The sequence below is a fragment of the Cinclus cinclus genome, chromosome 6, assembly GCF_963662255.1.
Source record: "Cinclus cinclus chromosome 6, bCinCin1.1, whole genome shotgun sequence".
Lineage (NCBI taxonomy): Eukaryota > Metazoa > Chordata > Aves > Passeriformes > Cinclidae > Cinclus > Cinclus cinclus.
In genome coordinates, this window is record NC_085051.1 from 50,714,862 (window position 1) to 50,740,647 (window position 25,786).

Here is a 25,786-nt window from a genome sequence, read left to right on the forward strand (position 1 = left end):
TGCCACTGACAGCCAAATCCCAGCGTCCTTCCCTTAGCGAGTGCCATCACCTCTCCCCCCGCACAAGCCTGCTGGAAGCAGTGGCATTCAGCAGAGACGCAGGGGGCAGCTATAACGGGGAGGCTGTCCAAGCTCCCACCACATGGTGAAAACAGACTGATCCTGTTTTCAGGAAGGGATAAAGTGAGCATCAAAATTTTCAGGAGCTGGACTTCGATGATCCTAGCAAACCCCTCCCAACTCAGAATAATCTGTGATTTGGTGATATTTGACTACAGCCTGTTAACAGGGAGTGAAAGCAAGACTTCTTTGTCCTAGCATTGGAGTATATTAACTCCTGAAAATTCAGTGAGGGATGGGTGAAAACTCTTTTATTCTCACTTAGATAACAGTCATTCGCATTACACTACTCAAGTCAATCAAAAGTTTAATCATTAGCTATGAAATACAGCTTTCAAAAACGTAACATCATACAGTTTCTGACTGCCAGCAGTCAGTGTGCACAAGTGTACAGCAACAAATCCTTTCCCAATACACCAGCCCCACTGGACTGTACTGCTCAGGATGCCACATTCCCACCTTTATGGTTTCACACTTACCAAAGAACTGGCTTTGAAATGTAATAATGATGAAAGGCTACAGTATACTGAAAAGTGGACAACTAATTTTTTTTGTTGTTGTTTCACCATACCAGAATTCCCAGAGACACATTAGTGCATCCTTCTAATCCATTGTTCCATTGTTCCCACAGCCAGACAGAATTTCTTTTTCACTTCGTGCCTTGTGGTGCAGTTTAGTATAATCAGATTGTAACAGGTCTCAAAATCATTAAATTATGAAAGTGTTTCCCTTTTCTAACCCTTGCTCTCAGAGTATAATGGCATCATAACAGCATCTGGAGACTGGAGCCGAGACCATTTTCTGTCACTGTCTCTGAGCTGATTTGCAGCATGCTGAGCTGAAAGGCTTCACACACACCTTCACCATTAATTTCAGTGGGAAATATACTGTAAGGTTTTACATGTTGTATCTCTTTTTAATAACAGATTAGATTTGAGTTTCTAAGTGACTTTTGATTTCTACTCTCTGAAACTGAGCTGCATTGCCTCTTTCTGGCCTTTCTCCTACTTTGGAAAATCTTATAAAAATTACTGGGCATTACTTTCATTATCTCTGTAGCAATCTCACTGACCACACAGTTTTTACTACAAACAATACTTTTAAATAGCATAGGTTTCATATTTTTATTTCCCAAAACTTACATATCAGGAGATAGAGGTTACAGTAACATTGACATCTCATGGTGAGCACACCTCTTGTCTCAAGATGGTGGATAATAAGCATATTAAAACACTTCTCAACCTCAAAAATAATAACCACATGATGAAAATAACATTTTAAAATAAAGGAAATTATTAATCAAAACTTTTACTGAAAATGAGCTTCATTTTTCTATTGTTGCAACTTGTCTGCCAAAAATCCCATATATGCGTACAATGCTTAAGAATAATGTAGCATCTTTGAAATGTTTGATGGTTTATGAATTAAAAGGTTATGAGAAAACCTAAGGGCTCTGTGTTAAATTTAAAGATGAGAAAGAATCATGACTCATTTAAAGCACTAAGAAAAACTATATGCTTTTGTATTTTTGAAGTGTTTTCTTTTATTTTTTAAATCTCTGGGGTTTTTTTGTTTTTTTTTTTTTTTTTTAATACATCATTAAACTACCACAATTTTCTGTTATTTATAGCCCGTTGCTATAAAATGCAGTTATTTTTGTCTGATACAATTTAAGCACATCAGGCTGGGTAAGAGCTTGTGCTGGAGATGACTTCAACTCTACCAGTATTGGCACTGGCAATTCAGGAGGGAGCACTTTTCACTCCACTTTAACATGGAACTTATATCTCTGCCTAATTTTACAGCATACTTTTGTGCTTGCACTGCCATGGTTTAGTGGTTGGTGAGAAGACTCACATATACTAAACCCACACTATAAATGGATCCGCATGGTGGAACTGCCTTGCAAAAAGCTCCTGGAAGGACTGGGGTCTGAAGACATGATGTGTTAAGTGCTTCGGCATTTTTCAAGATGAAAGGTGCTATAGATATGCAATGAACTATTTCCCTTGTGTCCCTTGAGGAGCTTGAACTAAAAATGTCTTTCAGTCACTGGACACTCCAACATCCTTTAGCACAGAAATTGAAGCCCAAAATGTATAAAATTATTTTACAATATTACTAGCCACCAGTTTTGAACCACTACCTTCAACTCACCCTGAATGGGCATTATGAACGTACCCAGATAAAAACATGCTAAACAGTTAACATGTATTGGGAAAGTGTATCACTCTTCAAACTACACAGTTTAAACTGTATAAAATGGCATACGGAATCAGTGTGTGTAATTCTTTTTGGTTTGGTAAGAGAGTATCAATTACAACGTTATCGTGACAGCTCCGTCCTGTAGCCAGGAGAATCGCCACTGAGATCAGTGGAGGGCATGAGGTGCAACTACAGGCAGGCTGTTGCTTCAGCGGAAGAAACGAGAGGAGCGTCGGATAAGGCAACCGAGCGCTGAGGCAGCAGGGAGGGATGCTGAGGCTGTGTACGCGGGGCTCCCCGGCTGCACAGCTGCCACCGCAAAACCCCTGCCCCGCACGCAGGGACGCTCCGGCCCTAATTGTGCCTACGGTCCTACCTGGGGGTTAACCCCCGGGTCGCGGGCGGGCACGTCCCGCAGCAGGGCCGGGCGGTGTCCCTGCTCCACCTCGGCCTGGTCGGGCCCGGCGGCGCGGCAGGGGGACCCCGCGGCTCGTCCTTCCCTCGGCCGCGGCCCGGAGCCGGCGGGGACGCCGAGGACAGGGGGCCGAAGGACGCTGCTCCCCGCTCGTCCTGCCGCCCCGGGTCCCCCCGCCTCCCGTGCCGTGCCGTGCCGTGCCGTGCCGTGCCGTGCGGTGACGGCGGCCGCCCCGCCCCGGCCCGCCCCGCGGGTCTCCCCCCAGCCTCGGCGGCGGAGCGGAGCGGAGCGGAGCGGCCGCCGCCCCAGCCGCGGCGGAGTGAATGGGTTGCCATGGCAACTGAGTGAGGCAGGCAGCGAGGCCGCCGCGGCCCCAGCCGCCTCCGCTCCGCAGCGTGTGGGCGAGCAGGCAGCGGGCGGCCGCCGGGACAGCCGAGGGGACGCCGGGAGCGCAGCGGCAGGATGGAGGACGGCTTCTCCAGCTACAGCAGCCTCTACGACACCTCCTCGCTGCTCCAGTTCTGCAACGGTAAGGGCGGGGGCCGCCCCCGGCGAGCGGCGGGGTCCCGGCGCTCCGGCGGGGCGGGGGCGGAGGCCGGCGCGGGGAAGGCAGCGCCGGGAGCGGGCCTGGTCCAGGCTGCCGGCGGCGTCTCCGCCGCCCGGGGCCGCCCGGCTCCGCGGAGCAACTCGCCGAGAGGAGGAGGAGGAGAGAGCAAACTTCACCCCCTTCAGCCTCCCCCGTTATAGGGCGGGAAACCTGCCAGCCCTCGGGGCGCCTCTGCGAGCAACTTCTGCACCTCCTTCATGGGAGCATGCAGAGATATGTGCGCGTGTGCGGATGGTTTAGATGTCCGTGTGCATCTTTCCCAAAGGCAGATCTGGTAGCTCAAGCGATCACCCACCGCTGCGTGTCTCCTTTGCGCGTTTGCCAACATAAACACACACATACACATATAAATATATATCTATGTATATATATAAATAAACATATACATGTGTGTAGGACATGTATTTATATACGTGTATAGGGCCGAGCTGCCCGTGACCCCGGGGGCACAGTGGGACACCGCGGCTGGGGCAGGTGTCCTTCAGCCCCCTGCCCGTCCCCGCTGCCAGAGCCCACCCGGCGCCTCTGCACCAGCCAAGGGCGGTGGTGAGGTGCCAGATGCCCGACTGGAGTCACGGGAGTTGGCCTGCAGTTACTGGTTTTTCTTTCTGCTGTTTTTTAAGGTAGGGGTTATTGGGGTGGCGGCATCACCTGGGTGGCAGCATGACTGGGGAGCTGCCAGGCTGCAGTGACGGGTCATAAAAAAGGAACTGCAAGTATCCTCAGAGGCACTATTGGAGATTGGCCTGCATACTACTTGGGATTATTCAACTACCTGATATTTCCCTTGGGGGAAATAAATCAGCTATTCTAAATATTACAGAGTTCTTCATGGTAGACTATAATCTCAAAATACCTTACTTTGATATAAGTTATTGCTTTCTAGCAGCAAAATTGTGAGCATCCATAATCTCATATTTCATATTTGTGGCTCTCTTATTCCTCTACATTTTAGTAGTGGTCTCTGCTTTCTACTGCTGTCTGAACAGCTGGAGTCAGCTTCATACAAAATTGCTTCATGACAGCAACTGCATCAGACATAGCTGCCTCTTTCCTTGGAAGATATGAAGATGATAAATTTCACATTATTTTCTTTGTCATGTGGTACAAGGAAGAGTCAGGTTTGCAGAAAACTCTGATATGTGTGGACCTGGAGATTGTGGGAGCAGTTTTTTCAGGGCAGCAGGAGTTGTGTGTGGGCTGTGCATTGTGTGGTGACACCGTAATTCTGGAGCTCTTCAGGAGAGAAAACTATGACTATGTACGGGGGTTGTACACTAAGAGCAGATGCCTGTTTTGCCTAAACTTAATAAGTATTTCATTGTAAGCGTTTTTTAATAAGGAAACATGCAGCAGTGTATTTCAAAGTTTATACTCTAATCCATTTATAAGCAAGCTGTCTTCCTACCAAAATCCCTGGGCTTTGCTTTTACAGTGATCATGATAGTAGCCTGCATGTGGGAGCAGAAGGAGTAGCATCACTTTCTGAATACTCTGAAAAAGCAGAGCAGCTTATTCCTGTGGTCTGTCCCTCACGTTGGTTTGGTGTCTGTGAACACCTATTATACTTGATGGAAATAGGCTGTATGTTTTTATATTGTATGCAGGCTTTAAAATCTTAGTTAATCCTTAAGTGTTATATTCTAGAATGTGTTTCTAGAAAAAATCACTTGCTTAGCTTTGTCTCACTGTAGATAGTGACCTCAAGGGCTATTGTAAGTTTGTATTATTCTGTGCTTATGAAAGTGGTTGAATTCAGGAGCCCTTCATTTTACAAGTTAGCCTTTAGTGAGCCTATATCAAATGAGATGAGGAGTTAAAGATAATCAGGCCTTTGAGTACAACCTTGAGGTAGCCAGGCATTCACACATGACCTGAGAGGAAGAAAATACAAATAGAGGATGCCAGTGAGGGTTTTGAGGTTGGAAAGTGGTAAATAAAACTGCTTTATAGGGAAGTAGAAAGCTCTTGAAAGTATAATGGGCTGTATGAAAAATTATGTAAAGTTGAGATTGGGGCAAACATATAAAAGAAACCAAACAAAGCAAGCAAGTGGTAGAGATAGAAAGACAGTGTGATTTCAGTATATGGTAAAGTGAGAAACAAAATGGCTGGTAGGTGCTCAAAGTGGTCATTGCTGTAAAGGTTCCTGGTCTGAATAGGATTAATTTTAGTTGTACAAGAAAAGACATGATGGAATTTTCTGGTGCTCTCAAACAGAAGAAATTATAAAGAGACTGCACATATGTATTCTTTTAAAAGATCAGGATGCAAAGGCTGTGCTCCTGAAAAAGTATCTGTGATTCACCTGCAGGGTAGCAACAAAGGTCTGCCTTGGGCCAAGGATGGCTGCAGTTTCTCCCACTTCTCAATACATTCTCCTTGTTTGGAGTGGGTGGGAGCCCAATAGGGGATTGGGAAGGAGGGAGCAGTAGCTGGGCAGAAGACTGTGATGGAGATGAAGGAGCAGGACCTTGTCTGGTGGAGGACCTGGTCAGGGAGAAAAAAGTTAATACAAGAGCAGATTTTCTCCAGATTTGTTCCTTTCTTTCTAGAAAGAGCCCTGGGTTCAGAAGAATTTGGGTCTTCACTGCTATGCAGATTTAGTTTGCGATATTATTTAGTAATGTGTTTTTATGATTTGTGATGTGTAAAAAATGAGGTAAATGGAGAAGGAAGGGAGTGAAGAAAGAGGTGAGGAAAATATGTTAGTTTTGAGCTACATGTCTAGAATCTAGGGCAAATATTTAGCACAGCTAGTTCAAAGACACCTACTTTCTTCAAACTCCTTTTTTCAGAATAGTAAAGGTACAGATGGCATTTGAGAAACATTGTGTTAATGAACGCAATTGTCAATCTGAGATAACATCAAAGCAAGAAGTACAAACTTCCAATGTGATTTTAGGCAAGTTATTTCATTCTTGATGCCTTAGTTTCCTTAGTTGCAAACTGAGCAGAAAGTACATGCCTGCTTTAGAGGAGTTTATCATATTTATTGGTTTGTTTGGTATCCCCCTCTTCAGTTTCAGAGGACAATCTTCAGATGCACAAACTGTTTTGTTAGTTGCCCTGCCTGCTCTGTTTGTTTGTTTGTTTATTTTTAAGAAAGACACTAAAATAACTTCTCTTAAAGCCCAAGGACAATTCTCAACTTACGTGTCACTTTCCAGGTAATTAAGGACTCCATTGGTTTATTTTGCATGTTGTAAACCAAAACTTAGATAATATTAACTGTGCCTGGTTATAGATACCTTTCTTGTTATAGAAGTTACTTTTAGATAGAAAGCCAGTATGTTTATCTACAGTCACTCAGGTTGCTAGTCATGTGTTATTTAAGCTGAAGGTAAAAGTGGAAGGATATTGATAAGGCACGATAGTGTTGAGGTTTTTAGCATCTGCTTAAAAACTGATGGAGAGAACCACGTTGGACATGAAACACTACCAAACAAGACATATAGTGGAATTAGGGACAGTGCTCAACTCACCTCCAGCTGATTTACTAAGTTGCAGCTGTGATCAGTACCGATGATAGCCAGGTTGGGAACACACATAGGGTGTGGGCAGAGTTTGGTGGGTCCTCTGACCACAAATCCCTATCTATCTATTCTCTATCTGTTTACACAGCCTTCACCACAGTAATTGCTGTGGGCAGGACTATTAGGTATGTGAAATGTGAAGTGTGAAATCTGGGATTCCTGCAAAATGCCTCTGTAGACTTAAAGATGGAAGTGAAAATTTTTATATGATTTCTTTGGAACTTGTAGCCTCTTTTAAACATCCTTCATGTGGCTACTGGGAAAATCATAGCTGGCAAATCAAATGACCATTGCTGCAACCATAAATGCCGTGCTTGACAGAAGCTTCAACTTTAGAGTATCTGGGTAAAGCAGTAAAAAAAGCGTGAAACATTATTTCTGAATGAAATTGATATCTTTGACAAGGGACTCCATAATGTTAATTACAATTCTGTTAAACAGATTACCTGAAGTATAATTGTTAGTAAAAAAAAAAAGTAGAGAAAAAATTAAGTTGATACAAATTATGCTATAATATATTTTCTAAAAAAAAACCCAGAATGATCACAAAATATGCTGAGCAGGAAGGGACCCACCAGGATCGTTGATCATCCAACCCTTAGCCCTGCACAGGGCCATCCACAAGAATCACACCATGTGCCAAGAGCATTGTCCAGGCACTTACTGTACTCTGTCAGGCTTGGGGCTGTGAGCACTTCCTGGGGAGCCTGTTCCAGTGCCCAGCCACCCTATAGGAGAAGAACGTTTTTCTAATATCCAGCCTAAATTTCCCTTGACACAACTTCTGGCTATGCCCCCTGGTTCTGACCTGGTCACTACAGTGGCTACTCATCTTCCCATCATGAGGAAGTTGTAGACTGTGGTGAGGTCTCCTCTAAGTCTCCTGCTCCAGGCTGAACAGACCAATAATAATAAAAAAACCCTTCTAAAAAGTAATGGTTTCTTTTGGCTCCCTCCCCCCCAAAAAACTAAATCATGTTAAGATTTTTGACAGGTAATAGCTTTGATAAATGTCAGTCACTCTTAAGTCACGCAAAGTAAATTGTGTGACTCACTTTTTGTCAGTCTATTTGCAGCTTGAATCTTTTGCTTCTGTAATTCTCCTCCATTCCTGAAAACAAATTGAATATGTGTACCTCTTCTCTTCAACTCCTGTATCTGCAAGTGGAGTAATGCCTGTCAGGGAGGAAGTGAGCACCACAAACAGGAAATCTGTATGGACAGTATTATTCTGGTGGTTGTCTTTCCTTTCCCATTTGACTCTCACACTTCCTCTCCTTAACCTTCCTAAATGCAGCCAGTTACCTTCTTCCTACAGCTGGACCAAAGGCACACAATATGGAATGGGTTAGGGAAGGAACAATGGTAAGTTGAGCCTTGTAGCTTTCAGGGCACCAGTTCAAATCTATCAAGGGCTGGAAAAGACTGTAATTTCTTTTACCATGATAATTTCCTAACAATAATGCAAAACAAAATTGGATTTTTTAATTCAATTTTCACTGGGCAGATTCGTGCACTATGTGTAGGAAAAGGTGTTGCAAGCATGTTCAAAAAGATGTTGCAAACATGTTAATAGTATTACTCATGTTGTTTTTCTCAGAAGTCCATAACAACACAGTCAGAAGACAAATCAGACTTTCTCATGTTTCATCTCTGCATCTCTCCAGAGCAGCAGCATGTTTTGAACTCAGGAATGGAGGTGATACCTCACTTGAGGCTTTTACCAGTTTTGCAGAACAGATTTTATTACCTTAGACAGCATTTTCTTAACTTTTCCTTCAGTGAGATTTGTTCTGGCTCTTGCAGTCAAACTCTTAAAAGAAATGCTGAACTGGACTCCACATTAAATGTTAGCTTTATGCATTTTGGAGCTATATGGAGTATAAGTTGATTCTATAATATTTTTCTTCACTACTTGAGTAAAGAGGAGGGAGAGGTGGCATACAAAAACACTTTTTTTTTGGATTTGTGCAGTAATTGTATGCAGAATAAATCAGTATGCTATGAATTAAAAATAACTTGCTGCAATGGACACTTGCACAATATATATTGTTAGCCTATTAGAGCTCAAACTGTTACTACTAATAAGACACTATATAAGTAAGCTGAATTTGTTGCCCTTTAATTAGCTACTTATTTCCAAAACATGAATTATTAACACTTGTGTTAGTCATGAATGGTGTTAATTATAGTTACTGGAATTTAATTTTTTTCCCTTTTTTTATTTCTTTTTTAACTAAGCTTATAAAAACAAATGAAAATGTAGACCAGTCATGAGAGAATCCTCTAGTGATAGTCAAACCTCAATAGAGAATCTGTGTCAGTGTTAGCAATGTGGAGAGGAACTACAAGTATCAAGTATTTTATCATGAATAAAACAACATACAGAATTGCAAATTAAAGCATTCAGCTCTCGGCAGAAAAACATGCTTTATCTGATCTTCTAGGAGTTTTAAAAAATTTAATATTACTTTACAGAGTGGATAAAATATAGGTTTTAAGTTCTAATTAAAAATAGCAAATCAGAAATTCTTTTATTGAACCTTAAGACACATGCAAATAATTCAAATAAGGATTAAAATTATATTAAAAATACATTATTAAAAAAGTGGATATACATGAGAAGACAGTGAGGGAGTGCACCAGTCAGTGACATACATTTTATTAGGTTTTATTCTGACTTCCCTCTTCTTTCTCCTTTCCTTAGAAATTGAAGATGAAGATTTTAAAGTTGATGTGCAGTTTTTTGTCAAGAGAAGTTTTGTGAAGTTGTAATAATGAACCTGTCTTTTGATCTCTAAAATCTTGTGGATGATGAGAGAGAATATGTAGGAAGTTTGTATGAAAGAGTGTAATGACTACATTTTTTGTTGGGTGCTTGCTCTTTGTAAATGACACTAATTGGGTAACCATAAGGAAATGTGAAAGCTTTAGAGGTAGTGCAAAAGGAGCTGTGGATGATGCTCTTCTTCCATGAAACACAATTTAAAATGTTTGTCCATTACATAATTAAAACGTGGAAGTAGCTCCCTGAGGTTTTTTAGGGAGATGGGGTGGGGATAATGATATGTTAACATGATTTCACTAAATTAATTCTTTGGAAAGTAATTAAGTGAGATTGTCCACACTCCATTGCTTCCAAAGGGTAAAATCTGACATGGTTCATCATACTCTCATCTTGCTCTGAAATGACTGATTATTGAATAAATATAATATATTCATTTGAAAACTACCATTGGAGATCTCTAGCACTGTTTTCAGATATTGTGGAATGTAGAAACTAATCATCTTTTTGGATTTAAAATCTGGAATAAATACTCCATTGTGATGAAAGCAGTTTGGGTCTCTTAACGCCATATACTCCGTATTTGATGGTAAATTTGCATCAAGGTTCCTGCAAACAGGAATGAAGAAATGTTTTCTGGGTTTAAGTATAACTTCTATAATCTGTTGCAGGCCAATACATGAAGCATTGCTACTGGCTTTTAGACATCTGGGAATTGAGTGTGGACAAGAGCCTAAGCTAAGCTTTGAAATGTGAGGTTCCTAAGATGGGGAATAGATGAACACATTTCAATACGTACATAGAAAAACAATCTTTGTTTCAAGCTAGTAAAGGTAAATATTTTCAAATTAAAATTTTGTAATTAATCTTGTGTTTATGAAAACTAGATTTTTCTTTTTCTTACATCTGTGTTGAAAAACACAGCAGACTAAAGCAGCCTTTGACATTTCCCAGTGCAGGTCCTGTACACTCAAGTGGGGCTGACTGGGCACTGGTGTCTAGAATTTCCTTGAGGCTGTTAAAGGTTTCTGTACCCTGAAGTCAGCAGCATTAGGAGCAGTTCTTACTTTTTTTCTTTTGGTGAAAAAAGAAAAAAAAATCCCTCTGAAACCCGAGAAAGATCCTGACACAGTTTCATATTTATTTTATGCTTACTAAAACAAATAATCACTTTGTTGCTTCCTTTTCCCCTTCCCTCTGTAGCATTTCACAAGCTGTTTTATCCAGACCTGTTGCTGCCTAGAAAGCATCCTTCCATGTCCCACATGGAGATGCTGCTTTAAAGAGCTGGCAGGATGTGGCAGGTGGGTCCTTGTGCTGCCCCTGAAGCAGGTATGTCAGGGTTTGTGTGTACCCACATTGTCCCACTGCTCAGTGCCCGATGAATGACATGGTGACCGAGGTCTGTGGCTACTTGGGTGGTCCAGCAAGGCTGGCTGGGCCACAGGGGGAATGAGGTCTTTATCTAAACTGATAAAAACCTTACAGGAATTAGCATATTCTGAGGCTCAGGCCAGCCTTTATTCAAACCAGTGTCTGCATTGCTGCCTTTTTGCTTTACATCATCCAAATATAGGACAAAATTATAGGGCAGTGACACACAGGACTATGCTTAAATGATCTGAAAAAGCAGGCTATCCTTTTTAGGTTACTAACTGTGAATCTAAACATTGAATTTTGAATTAAATTTTAAAATTGACATTGAGGAGTTTCTGTCCATGTATTATGAGAGGCAGTGTTATAGAGCACAAATACAATACCTTAGTGTAACACAGTAATAATTGCTGATGTGCTTTGGGATAAGAAGCAAAATCCAGACAATGTACAGGTGATAGAAATTTAATTGTAGAGTTCAATAGTACTGTAGTTTGAAACTCTGGAAATGATCATGGCAAAGTCCAGTTGAATCTAAAAAAATGAGGATTCTTAGCAATAAGAAATTATTATAGTAAAATATATATCAACTGTAATTTGGTGAACTCTGTATAATGCCAGGCAGGGAAGGAGGTGTGAGGGGAGGTTCTTTCTTTTTCTCCCTTTTATGCTAGACAGTGTGAGAAGTCCTTGTGGTAGCTGTATTTCAGTTTGGAAATAAGTGATTTCAGAAGTTTTAATGAACTAATGAAGGGTCCTTTGGGACCAAATATTTTATACCTACAGTTTTTAAGTAAAGTGTTTATATGTGTTTGCAGGACTTGAGACCTTCTCTACAGAGAAGTGAGAAAAGTTCAATTTTTAAAATTTGGGGGTTTGGTGTGTGGTCCAACAAACATATAGGATGGGGTCAGCTAGTGGAGGCATACAGATAAGCCTTTATTTGACTGGCATACTGCAAGATATTGCAGCTGAAGGGCTGAATACTTTTAAGAGGTATATATAAGCTGCACTAGCTCTGTGATGCTGCACTCCAGCACTATTAGCACATTAGCAGGAACTGTGGAACAAGGGGAAGAAATCTGTAAAGCAAAATAATTTGTGGTGTGGCTGGTGTATCCAGTGTCTCTGCATTTACCAGGGGCTAGCTCTAGTTTAATGCTATTTACCAAACACACTTCTGCACTGGAGCACTCCTGCTGTGCTGCTGGAGTGCTCTCCCAAGACTTGGCCCCTCTGTGAACCAAAGAGGGGTGATGGGTGATGAACACTGCTGCAGCATCCTTTGGATCCAAACTGAAATATGTACAGGGAGCTGTGGCAGCTAGAGCTGGGGCAGTCGTACTGTCGTAGTCTATGAGAGATGTTTTCTCCCACTCTCTAGTTTTTAACCATCATTCATTCCATTTGGGAAGCAGCATGGTCAGTACACCAGCTGAGAAGTTGCTTCCTTGATGTTCTGTTCTGGTTTTCTTGAGATTTTTAATATGGTGAACAAGGAACCACAGGATCTGTATTGGGTGCGAGCACCTCTTTAGGTCTGAAGATTGTTTTCACAGTTTCTCTATCAGAAAGATCGTTATGATCAGAACAAAAAATTAAAAACTCTGGACTTCTTTCTTTTGAGAAAGTTTTAATGGATCAGACAGAACTAAAACCAAGGGTTTACAACAGTTCTGCTTTACTGAAAGATCTAAGCCCACTCATTTTTAGGGCAGAGAGAGGGGAAGGCATATGGGTGTAGCAGTCTACCAGTTCTTTTTATTATTTAATAGTTTGGTGTTTCCATCTCTGTTTTTAAAGCTGAATAAACAGGATACAAATATTAAGGGCTTTGGTTGTGGGGTTCCCTCCCCTGATTGTTACTTATCATTGTATAGTGGGTTTTGCTTAGGTTGTTTTTGCTGCATTGGATGACCTGTTGTTTAAGAGACTTCGGATAACCGTGTTATCTGCACAAGCCTAAAAGAATAAATGGTTCTGACTATCACACCTGTAGAAGTTCAGAACAGATTTATAGCTGAATTACATCATTAGTTATTTGAATGGTATTTCAGCTTTCTTTCATGATTTGGAGTCTTTGTTTTGGTTTTAGGAAAGAGTTAAATAACTGAGTTGTGGGATTAAATGTTCAGCTATGGAATTGAGAAATGGTTGCTGTTGTGTTAAGTGAATGCTTTATAACTAAAATTCATAGAAGCTGGAAAACACGTTTGTTGGTATGGTCTCCTGAATGCAGTATATTTGTATCTGCTCACTCATTTTTTTATGGAGCGCAGGGTTTTAGGCATTAAGATGAAACTTTACAGCAGTGAACAGACTAGTCTGGTTTATTCCAGCATTGTCTCACATGTAAATTATTTGAGAAATTCTGTTCTGTAGCTGTCAGTCCTTGGTAAGATACTCTTGCTGGGATTCTAGCTTCTTCTGTGAACACATACACCTGGATGATTTATCTGCTTATTTCTAAATTTTGTTTAAATAGGGGGAGTCTGTATCAGGTCAATTTACCACTTCCCACACTCCCACAGGGCCAAGATGAATCAAAAGAACTCTTTCTCCTTTCATCTGCACTTTTAAAATTGTCTACCTTGTTTCTGATGCATACTGATGTAATACAATCATTTTTCTAACTTTGAAGGTGAGTAACACTATGTGATAATGTTTCAACTGTTTCAATGAAGTGAAAAGATACAAAGTAACGTAGATGGGAGACAAAGGGATGTTACAGATGACAGACTCGGTCCTTCAGATGTTATGTGATAAGAGGGTGTATAGTGTTCCTTAGGAGTAAAGGTTAATAAACCAGAGAGCTATGGGAGCTGGAAGATAAGACTGTAAAATTCAGAAGATGGAGGTTAAGTGGATTCTGGTCTTGAGGGCAGACCTGATGTCCCTGCCCCATTGCCTGTTTCCACTTTCAACTGGGGCTGATAAACCACGGCACACTGTGCAGCTGCTCGGGAGGAAGGTCTTGTTTCCCCTTCTCTCACTTGCTGTCTGTGATTTTACCTACTTGATGGACTAAATTGTCAGTTAGTTTAACATGCTAACCTAACAGAAAGAAAGTAATTAAAACCAGGCAGTATCTGTGTGTGGTGTTTTTGTTTTACTTTTGCTGGGTTAGTTTTCTGCCAAGTGGGAGAATTAAATCAGTTTCCAGAGGCAGCAGAAGATAAATTGTAGGAGAAGCGGGTGCTGCAGACAGACTGGGGGCTTCTAGAATGGCCATTGTGTCTTGTGGAACTGGACCCTTGCTTTTGTCATTGCAGCTGCTTGTGGCACCATGTGTTCCACAGCATCAATAAATTAATCCAAGTTAGAAGTATTGCCCATCTGTTATGTATTGTAGCAGGTAGAAGGGATCCCCTTTTTCCTGTCTTGTGCCAGGCATAGTGGTGGTAGGCAAACTTTTAAAACATTGCATGAGGCAGTACAAGGGAGAGACATGCAGCTGCTGAAGACTAATAAAGAGGCAAACTACTTTTTGAATGGTACAAATATGATTGAAAATTGAATTAAAGTTCATAGAGGTGGAAAATTACCTATGCATCATAAATTTAATTTCCAGTCCACCTACCCATTCTAAGCAGAGTGAACCAACATACAGTTTTTACCACTGAGATTCCTGTCTTTGGTGAATATTTAGTTTTTGTTGCTTTTCATGCGTGTCTGTGTGTGTTTTGTTGGTTTTTTTGCCTCCCTGGAAACTATGAATCTCAACTTTTTTGTAATCCTTTTTATGTGTTTTTCAGAATATAATATCATATTCAATTAAAAAAAAATCATAGTTGGCACCAGGGACACAGGTGTACTGAATATTTTTTTAAACTGAAATTTTAATTAGTAATTGAATATTACCTACCCTTTTTTCTTGCACTTTGGAAATTTGTAACTTTGCATTTCTTTTATTTTCCTTTATAGTTTTGAGATAGAAGTAAAATTTCTGTCAAAAGAACAATGATCTCTTCTTTCTTACATTACTTCACTTGGAAGCACACTTGTTTCAGGGGCATGTTCATCAGATTATTCCATAACTTTTCAGGAAAAAGCATACCCTAAAATCAGAATTAATCAGTAACAGACTTCATCAGTGTGATGCTGCTGCTCTGTTCTCAGAACCAAGTCTGGGCATTCATTTGATTACAGTAAACTCACTGCAAGGAGAAGAGGAAGATCCACAAGAACTTTGTGCATTGAGGAATTTAAGCACAAATACTCTTGCCAGGAGCTAGTATTCAACTTCAGTGGTCCCATATAGGACGGCCTGGATTAAAAATTTTGCATGTGAGAGAGAGTAGTTTTGTCCTGTTTCTTTACTCTTTGTTATTTCCAGGAAGGTTAAATAAGCCTAAAGCAGCTCCAGTGATTCCTGCAAGGCTCTGTAGGATTTTATGAAGCTCAGAAATCCTTTGGTTGATGCTGGGTTATTAACCTTGGTAGTTGTGACGAAGAAATTTGTGTGCATATTGTTCCAGGAGAGGGTAACTTCAGGGTTTTTTCTCCTTTCTAGTTTTTATACTTGAGTTTTTAACTTCAGAAAATGTTTAGCCTCAGGGAGTCCTCTAAATGTAAGCCTTTTACTGCCTTCTGAATTTGGCAGTTGTTTCTCTTGGTTTAAGTCTCTAGGCATGTGTGATGTGAAGCTTTGAAGTAGCTGTTGCCTGGCTGAAGCCTCTCTGCAGGTATTTTAACAGAAGTGAAACAGCTGATTTTTAGTAAAGACCCTAAAATCACAGAATTGCTAAGACTGTCTCTTTTTGAGTTTTAATTTAGAACAATTGCTGAAATCAGTGGTGTGGAAAGCCACATGCATTTTGTCAGTGTTTTAATATCTGGCACTAGGAACTGGTTAATCTATTTAAGAAGTGGAACAAGAGGTTTGAGAGGGAGATGTTGGAGCCCAGTTTTCTTAGATGTTGCCCAATGTACCACTGACAAATACCAGAAAAGGCAAAGGAAGCTATTTGGGTGGAGGTAAAAACCCCAGCCAAAGTTTTTCTTTCTTTGTAATTCTGGTTCTGCATAGTCCCTACCAGTCCCATGCTCAGTGAGCATACAATTGCCAAGTCCATGGCAGTCTGTACCCCAAACTGCAAGCACCTTACCTTCACCTTTCTGAGCAAGCTTGTGTCTCAGCACTGCTTGTGTACCTCCCCCAAGAATGAAATAGGTACAGGCCACCTTTTTCTGCTTATTCCTTACTTTTTCCAGTCTGCCTCCCTTAAAGCGTCTTCTTGTATGGAATCAGAAATAGGACAATACATCAGGGAGGAAAAAAAGCTATTTCAAACATCTTGATTATGATATGATGAAAGTCTTTCTGTTTGGGTGTTGACAGCTGTTTCTGGTATAGGGAACTTCTGACACTACACTGGTTTGTATTAACTAGGTTTACTAGATTTAGTAGTGGTTAAAATACATAACGTGATTTTTAAACAATTGGTGTCATGCAGCCATTGCTCAGTTTACCAAACTGTGTTCTACTGTGCACTGTGGGAGCTTTATCTTTAATGTAAATGTAGTAGTAAGATTTTTTTATAGAAACTTAATTTATCTTAAGAAGTGTAAATAATTTGTTTTTACATGCAGTTTATTGAAATAACTTTTGTTCTGCTGCATATATAGGTAGACCCGCATAAAATTTTAAAGTCACTTTGTGCTGCAAACAGCAATTCTGTTACTCTGCTGACAAGTCAGCAACTTGCACAGTTGTGAAATCTTTCCTCTTTTTTTCCAGTTATGACTGGGAAAAATTGGCATGTTGTTGCTCTTTCTAGTCCGTGTTACCTGTCCATTAGCAAGCTGTGGTTGAGTACTGCATACTAAATGTCAGTTATCATATTGGGCAGTCTGTATGAGCAGAATTCCCATTTCCACAGCTGTGAGAGTAGAAATGGGAAGCAGTCAAATAAGCTCAGTCCCTCAAGGCTCCTTTCAAGGTGACCAGTGCAAAGTGCAGTGAGGTCCAGGGAATTCTTCTGACCTTTTGGAGGTACAAACCATGGGAAACAAATGAGTGTTGTTAAAGTGATGACATCTTTCAGATGATACAAGTAGCAGCTTAAAAAAAAAAGCTTTTGACACTTTTGGCAGGCTCACACATGATAATTAAATAGTAAAAAGAAGGTGTGGGTTGGCAAGGCATTAGATATGAATGATATGCAGGTTTGTATCCATTTTTCTTTTAAGTAATGTTGCACTGAAGATGAAGCCCTCTGAACAGTTGCGTAAAGCAGAAGTTTAAAAGTGAAAATTGATTGTATGTGTTTGAAATAATTCAAGGGAAGCTGGGGAAAGCTACTGGTTCTCTCATTTTTTTTTCTGAATACCTCTTTGGCCTCATTAAGAAGTTCATGTTATGGGTATAATCTTAGAACTGTGTGCATTGGCTTACCCAGTGTCTTATTTATTCACTTTCAAAGTACCTTTCAGGAATAATGGACTTCTTCTTACACTGTATGTTCTGAACATTACCCTTACTGTCTTTACAACCTGTCACGGATGCAGGAAAACAGCTGAAGGAGAGGATGATTTTTGTAATTTGCATTGAGAAGGAAAAGGAAAAATTGGAAGAGGGAGTGAAGTGGGGCCTTGACCTACCTATACTGTATGAATTTTATTATTAATCTGCAGAAAAATGAATACGAAGAGATACACATAAGGCAGAAGGCAATACATAGCATTTAGTATCCCTGTGGAATTTGTGGATTTTTAGCATAATTTGGCAGGGTATCATCAGCAGGCCAAATGTAATGGTGGCAGCAGAACTGGGTTCAGGTAGTGGCAACTGCCCATCTCCTGTTGCCATGTTTCTAGCTGCTTGCATTGGATTTTGTCCCTGTTATGTGTGCTGTGCCATCTGGGAGACCGATTCCATAATTTCCACCAGTACCCTGGATCCCGTCTCTTTCCTACAACAGAGACCCACTCCTTGCTGCTGAAGCCCCCTGAGCTTCCAGCCTGGCAGTGCTGCCAGCTCTCTCTAGTATCTGCTGGTTATAATCACCCTGTGCCCTGGGACCACGGTTCCTGAGTGCAGCTCAGATGTGAAGGTATCCCTGCGTGTACTGACTTGAGATATGGGGCAATCTCTTCCATGAAGGTGGGAGCGGCAGCAGCTGCCTGTATTGCAGGGACTTGTCTGTGGGCAGTCAAAGAGGCAGTTGTGAGGGCCTGGTCTGTGCTGGAAGTTTTTGGATATAATTTCCTTTGCAAATTTAGACTTCCTGAGAAAAGGTCAGGCTGAGTTCTGCAGGACTTGTTGTGGGGTACTCTTTTCCCACCCCACAGCTCCCCTGTCCTGTTTGCCAGGCTCCAAGTCCTTCAGAAATCAGATGGGAGCTGCCAAAATAGCAGATGTTTCTGCTGGGTGGACTACAATCTCTCACAGCACTGATGCTGATCAGGCTTTGTGTACAGGTGTCAGCAGCACAACTGAATGTCCTCCAGGCTTTGCCATGCCTCTCTGGGCAGTCTTTAGTCCCACAGAACAGCTCTGGCTGAGGGCTGCAGGGGTAGGCCTGGGTATATTTTACTGATGAGGGAGGTAGGGGACACCTTCCATTAGATCAAGTTTCTCAAAGTCCCATCTAACCTGATCTTGAACATTTCTAAAAATGGGACATCTGGAGCTTCTCTGGGTACTCTCTTCTGGTACCTCACCAACCACTGAGCAGGTTGAAAAGAAGAAGACTCCAGAAGCTGCACCATGACAGGCTGGTCTCTTGCAGAGTTTGGGAGGAAATGCTTTGAAAATTTTTGGGACTCGCCTTTTTTTGCAAGCAGTTTTCCATGAAACAAAATGTTTGTGGTTTTTTTTGTTTTTTTTAATCATCTGGTACAGATCCATGGATGCTAATGCACTCTCCTTGCTGTTGGTTATTTTATGGATGAAGTGGCACACAAAGATCTAGCACCTCTTGAAAAATTAGAAAAATTATAAAGCTTTCCTTTTTAAGCTCTGGGAAGTAAGAAAATGCATAAACTAAGGCTGAATAATGAAGCTTAAAACAAAACTGTTTTATTCATGTGTTATAAGTTTTTTCAAATTACTTAATCATTCCATATAATTTTTGTAAGAATTAGGCCTCATTCATTTCAGAAGACAGACTTCCCTGGAGTCAGATAAATCCGATAAAAGTATTTAATATAATTTTGCAATGCAGTAAATATGAAACTAGTAAATTTGATGTCCAGTTCAAAAGCCTCTTTTTCTTGCAAAGGGAGTTAGTAGGGTACTGAACTACTTTGCAATACAGTAGGAAAATATATTTTTCTTTTTTCATGATTAGAGAAGCAGGAACTATCACACTTTGTGAATAAATTCTCAAAATGTAGGTTTTAGTTAACCATTTGGGTTTGGGTTTATTCTTGTGTGGATTTTTTGAGGAGCAAGTTGTTTGTTTCTTTGCTTTGGGTTGTGTTTTGTTGATGTTTTTACTTGATAGCGAGGAAGCTGACTTGTTTCCATCTAAAAGGAAGAAAATGAGAGGTGTGGATAGATTTGCTTGAGTGTGTGACCCCTTTGTCTCTATTGGCACTTAGCACTACAGCAGTTGCTTGTTGTCTGAGGTGTAACAGGATTCCTGATAATTGGATCATTTTTCCTTTCTTTTCAATTTTTGTTGAATACTGAATGCATGGTTTTGGTGAAGAATCAACATTTGGAAACTGTTACAAATAAGACCATTGAGGGTGGAGAGTTGGGCCAGTGACTCAGGGAAGCTGTAGCCCTGGGAGTTGGACTTCTCTGCCATGGAAAGAGCCTGACTTCTGGAGGATTTCCAAAGTGGTCATGCTAAATATTTGAAATACGATCATCTGATCTGTGTATCTTACCATGAGCTTGTGTGTTAGGTTTGTGGCTTTTATGTAACTAGGTATTTTTGTGAAGGAGCTGTACTGTACTAGGCTTTAATCTTGACTGTCTTCTGCTAAAATGAAGGATATTTTGAAAACGGCATCTTCTGCTTGCCATGATTGACTTAAAAAATGTATGCTGTGAGGAGATACTGTTTTCTGAACTATCTCTTCAGTGGAGTTGGGAGTCTCTGGTAAATCTAGTGATTTTCAAGTTCAATGTGGTGCTCAGTTACTGCCCATGGAAATCAGTGCTCTGTGCTGTGTTGAGGAAGTTTACTGTACCTGAATGTTGTTTTGGGCAAATCTTATCACTGCAATAATCTTTACATACTTGTAGACCACTAATCTATGTGCGGGACTGCTTTAAAAAATGTTCCTTCTTGAATTGTAAGTAAAGATTGTATTGTCAAACAGTGTCTTTAAAATATTAAATTCTTTTAGCTCAAGTAGCTGTACTTGACCTAACTTGTGTCTGTACGTTTGCATACAGAAGTCTGCCTTACATGAGGTTCACCCACATCCAGAGCTAAGAAAGCATAAGAGAACTCTTGCCCTAAAGCTGAGTGGCCGTATTAGCCTTAAAGGTTTGTCTTTGCTGATAGGCTCCACCTTATCATGAAGGTTGAAGCTCAGATTCTCAGTAATCACAGGGCTACGAGAGCCTTATCAGCCAGGCCTTCTGCAGGGTTTGTTCACACTAGTCCTTCAGTACAGTGCTATTAGGAGATGGCTTTTGTAAAAGGATTTGCTCTGCACAGCCTTCGCCCGTCTAATCTCTCAAGTGAAAACACATACAGGAGAAGTACTGACCGCCGCCAGAAGGAAACCAGTCCCACAAAGTCCTTGAAGGAGAGGAATGGTCATGAGCCAGGCTCTGCTTGGACCTTGGCCTGGGGCTTGTTCCCAGCCAAGGGCAGACCAGACATCTGCTGACTCTGTCGCTGGTACTGAGGGCTCTCTGTAGCCCTGGGGAGAGACAATATTGCATTTGTTGATCAAAGCGTATTTGTAAACTTTTTTCACCCAACATGAAAGATATAAAATATTTTATCTCTGTCTCCTCCTCCATGAAAGCCTGAGTTCCTTTTAAAACATAGGCAGTGTGCATGCTGTAGCATTTCCAAGTAGTGCAGAGGATGAGGTGAGCCTTGGAATACAACTCGCTTGTTCTCACGGGGCAGCAGGACCACACTTGCACAGTGTGCGGGGAATGGCATCGCAGCTGGGTGAATCTGTGACAATGCTGTGCACCTGATTGTGGTGAAATAAGAATATGATCTCATGCTAGGGAACTGAGTTAAAAATAAAAAGAATGCAAATTGTCTTCGATTAGAGGAGTTGCATTTTTAACCAAATAATTTTTCAGACTATGTGTGTTTCTCTATTTCCTGAAATAAACCTGAATTCATTTTTTATTTAAGGATAGCAAATAAAGGGATATTTTTCTTCCTTCTCCTAGACAGCCTTGAAGCTGTCATCTTCCTGGTTAATACCAGGACATCAAATACTGTATCAAATGTGGTATCTCTGGCTGTGTTTGAGTCCTTGGCAAGGGCAGTTTGTTCTTTCTGCATTTATGTCAGCAAAGATTTTTTTTTGCTGAAGAGTGGGAATATGTATTGGGAAGAATTTACAGTAAGAAAGTATATTACTAATAATTATATTATTATATTGTATTCTGTTGGTCAGAATTAAGTGAAGGGAAGACTTAACCCTAACTGAAGATGAAGATGGGACTGTGTGGGTAAAATTCCTCTTATGGGCCTCCTGGATACTTCTTTACATCTGCCATCCAAGCAAGGCTGTCACTAATTAATTCAAGTACTTCTCATGTGCACTAGATTAACTCCCCATTCTAAAAGAAAATTCTATATTTCTGTGAAAGACAGTACTGAATATGACAGGTTCTAAAAGAAGACTTATACTAATTTTCTAAATTTGTAATGATTTTTCCTTTAAATATTTAGATTGTGATTTGTCTTTGTGACAGCCTGTAATGAAGCCTAACACTGCATTAATTTCAGAAACTAAAATATTCACGAGGTACAGAGTTCTAAAGAAAAATCAGACCACTGCTGAAAGGAAAGCCATTAGCTGAGACCAGGTACCCAGAGTTTACAAAAGTGATAAATCTGCTTTAGACATCAATGGCCCCTTCTGCAGGTACAGGAGGGATGTTTTATTCTCCTTGGATCGTGTCCCTTAGTTTGAGTCTACAGAAAACAATAAAGGTGATTAGCCTTTAAGAAATGTAAATGTAGAATGTTTGGGAGTGGTATTTATTTTACAAATAAATGCTATTGATTAGAGGCTGAGATTTCCCAATTCTTATTTCTCAGAGGATACACTTATGAAATGAGACAAAACATTAACTATTTCAAATTGATAATTATTGATTACTTGCTACTGATACAGTTTAGTAAATGATGCTCAGTTTAGTAAATTTGTTATTTCTTAAATGGAAAAGTGTTTAATTACTTATGTATTTCTGAAGTTTAATACTGTTTTCAATTTGGTGTTAAAAAGCCATATATATATATATAGATTATAATTGTAATTAATCTGTAGATTATAAAAAATATTTGTAAAAAGCTAGTGGTCCAAGTAAATTTGAGGATCAGTTCCCATTTTAATATTGTATATGAAAATTAGGAAAATTACAAAATGTATGCTGACCTAAGTAGTTTCTTAAGTGTTTAAATGGTCCTGGCTCCAATGTAATATAAAGGCTGTATTTAACTGCAGATCAGCTGCTGGCTGATATATCTTAGGGTTTCTTGATAGTGTGAATCAATTTTTCTTTTGTAAAATAACTTAAATACACAACAAATGAGAAAAAAAATCAGCTTGTAATGCATTACCATGGGCCAACATTGATAACTTTCAAAAGGTGTTTTAGATCAATTTTCTTGCCTTTTGAACCTCTCCTAACTACAAGTAAAAGGGATTTTTTTCTGTTTTTATGCATATGGCATAGTTGAAGAATCAAATTGAGTCATTCAGGTTTTTTATGGCAGTAAAAAAGTTGAACTAAATGCTGTAAAGTTTCTAGGAGAATGCTTTTTGTGAACTGATGTGTGGTGTTTATTTGCCTGTGCATTAAAGTATATTTAGGACAAGAAAATCTAAATTGCTTCTTTTTGTCTGGTAGTGCTAAACAAAAGCTGTAAGTTTTTTACCTTACATCATGTGATGAATTTGCATTCATTCCTTCCTAGCTCTTGTTGGGTGACTTGGACATTGACCCGTAACTGTGACATGGAGATGGAGAGTCATTGGAGATCTTCTCCAATGGTCCACACTCTATTTTTCTTCTCTTGTTTTAAGGGTGTGGTACAGGTACACTCTCAGCACATCCCTGAGAATATAAAATGGTAAAAGACAGCCCGGCTATTCTGCCCTGATATCTTAATTACCCTACTGGTTCCTTTATTAGCAAGCTCTTGTTAGGCTGCATCTTCAGCTTCTTAACTCCAGGCAGGTACCATGGAGTCACTTCCTTTTCAAACTACTATCCTTGCATTAATATTATGCTACGGAATGTTGTCTTTACTCTCCTGGTTTCTGTTTTCAGTGCTGGGGTTTGAGGTTTTTCTTTCAATGGTATGGGCTGATCCCAGCATAATGTGGAGGAATCATAACTGACTAAAACATTTTCTATTGACTTCTATGTTCCACAGAGCCAGCGCAGTAGCTCTGAACTGTTAAAGCATTTATACTGATAGACCTCTTATGGGTAAAATTCCTCTAATTTACTGATGTGTCAAAAATTTCTTCAATCTTCTTAAGCACCATTGGGGAAGATAGTTTTTAACTGGTTCATTTCCAAGTAGAAGCTCATTTACCATCTGTTTGGGAAAAAATAGTAAGCTGCTGACTATAGCTTGACAGCTACAGGCAGGTCAAGGGCACATGCTTATAATTTTGCTGCAGTGATTCCTAACTAATTAGCCACGAGGAACTTTCTGAGAATATTCTGTTAAGATCATTTTCTTCTCTCCCATTTTGTTAATGAATGCAGTGCTCCCAGCTGTGAGGCTCTGAGTGATGATTGCTATCATGAATTCATCCTTTCAAATTCTGCCTCTAATTTTAGGAATTATATTTGCTGTCTTTAAGTTTCTAGTCGTAAAACTGTAAAAGGACAAGTTATTCCTCAGTAAGTGTTGGGAAATACAGTAATAAGATTTTATAAATACTGGGTTGCAATAGCTAGCTCTGTTAGAGGAGAGAAAATGCTGTTCACAAAAATAACCATCTGTAGTTCATATTAGTTGACAAAAATACTTGTATTAATATTTTTTTATTAGAATGGTTTAGAAGTGATCTGTTCTCACAAGATGATGCTTTACTTTACTGCTGCTGTGGTTCCCAGTACATCCAGAGTAGGGCATTAGGCAGATGTGTGGGATAGAGTTTTCTTCCCATTTCCTCCTACACGTGCATACCTTGTGAGGACATAGAAAAACTAATCTGGGCTGTTCAGATTACTTAATGTGAGATGTACCTGATTGTACCCAACTAGGGCATCTCCTTGCATTGCTAATCACTCTTATCTTAAGAACATACATTAGAATACAGAATTAACTGAAAAGTTGTCTTAGGTGTTCAAAAATGGTATGTGTGTATACATACATAAGTTTATAGATATGCAAGGCATTGTTCCCGTAGGGTTTAAATATTACACGTGAGTTCTTATTCCTCATAATCAAAATTTTCCATCTCAAAGAGTATATATGATGCTTGCACTTTTATCCTATTATGCATACATTTATAGCAAAATGCAGTTAGAGGATTAGACATTCAGCTGGCAACCAGTTTTGATTTCCAAAACTTCACATAAAGCAGCAATGTTTACAGTTTTACCTGCAGTTGAAAGATTCTGTCTGTTTTTTTCCTCAGCCACATGAAGTAACAAGATTAAATAGGATAACATTATTTTGGGCTTTAAATCCACTGTGCTTCTCACAGTGGAAAGCTCTAATCTGGCAGACCAGTCCAGTGTGTACCAGACTTTATGATAAGCTGTTGCCCATATGTGTTGTCATTGTCCCCAAGAGACAAGCCTGGAGGGCTACTGCTGTGTTTCAGGTATGGTACAGTGTTTTGCATTAAAAAAGTGAGCAGAGGAAAGATATTTAGTCTGTGAAATACTGTCGACACTAATCTTTTAAACAAAGGAGATTGGCATGGTGTTGTCAAAGGAAACTAAACCTGCTGGTTTATTTTCCCATTGTTCCCTTGTACAGAGACTCTGCTCTGCGAATGACCACTGACATTATGCCACAGAAATTGATATAAGGAGAATACTTGGTACTCTCCTATCTTACTTCAAAGTCTGGAAACAGTGTTGTGGTTGCATTCCCCTGTTTCTGTGCAACAATGAACTGCTTGTGTTCATTCTGAGAGAAGTTGGATTGTCTCTCTTCCCAGTTTGTTTGTTTTTTTTCTTTTCTCTGTTGCTGTCAATTCAGAAAAAGTGTATCTATCAAATAGCTTGTCTGCCTAACTTCTGTGGCTCAGACTCAAAGATGCGTGAAATGAACCAAAAAGGGAGGGCAGGATTTGGAAGTTGTAGGAGATGCCTGCCATGTTTTTTCTCTCCTAAAGTTTCAAGCTAAACCTATGGTATCAAGGGAGGTGAAGCAGAGAGGTCATTTGAAAGTTAGTGGTAGTGTTACTCCCAGGATGCTTGAAGGAAATAATTGAAGTATCTCAGTTACTTGCATGAGATCTCAGTTATGATGTGGGCAGGAGAAGTGGAACTTGCCAATCATGTGCCAAGTGACTTGTGCCACATCTGGCAGCTTTGCAGTTAGTGGAGTGCAAAACTGTGGGCCTTTATGGGTGGAAAAATGTATCTGGAAGTGTAGGACCTT

The 25,786-nt window shown here is 40.2% G+C and overlaps 1 protein-coding gene across 3 annotated transcripts in view; it reads left to right on the forward strand.

Moving 5' to 3' along the window:
• Positions 1-25,786, forward strand: part of EML1 (EMAP like 1) — a 100,833-nt gene that overhangs the window by 18,100 nt on the left and 56,947 nt on the right. For 2 of the 3 annotated variants that reach the window (XM_062495580.1, XM_062495581.1), the window contains exon 1: positions 3,203-3,269. The exons of the other annotated variant lie outside the window; for it this stretch is intronic. In XM_062495580.1, coding sequence (XP_062351564.1) covers positions 3,203-3,269 — 67 coding nt within the window. Of the gene's footprint in view, positions 1-3,202; positions 3,270-25,786 lie in introns of those variants that run through there. 3 annotated transcript variants of the gene reach the window in all.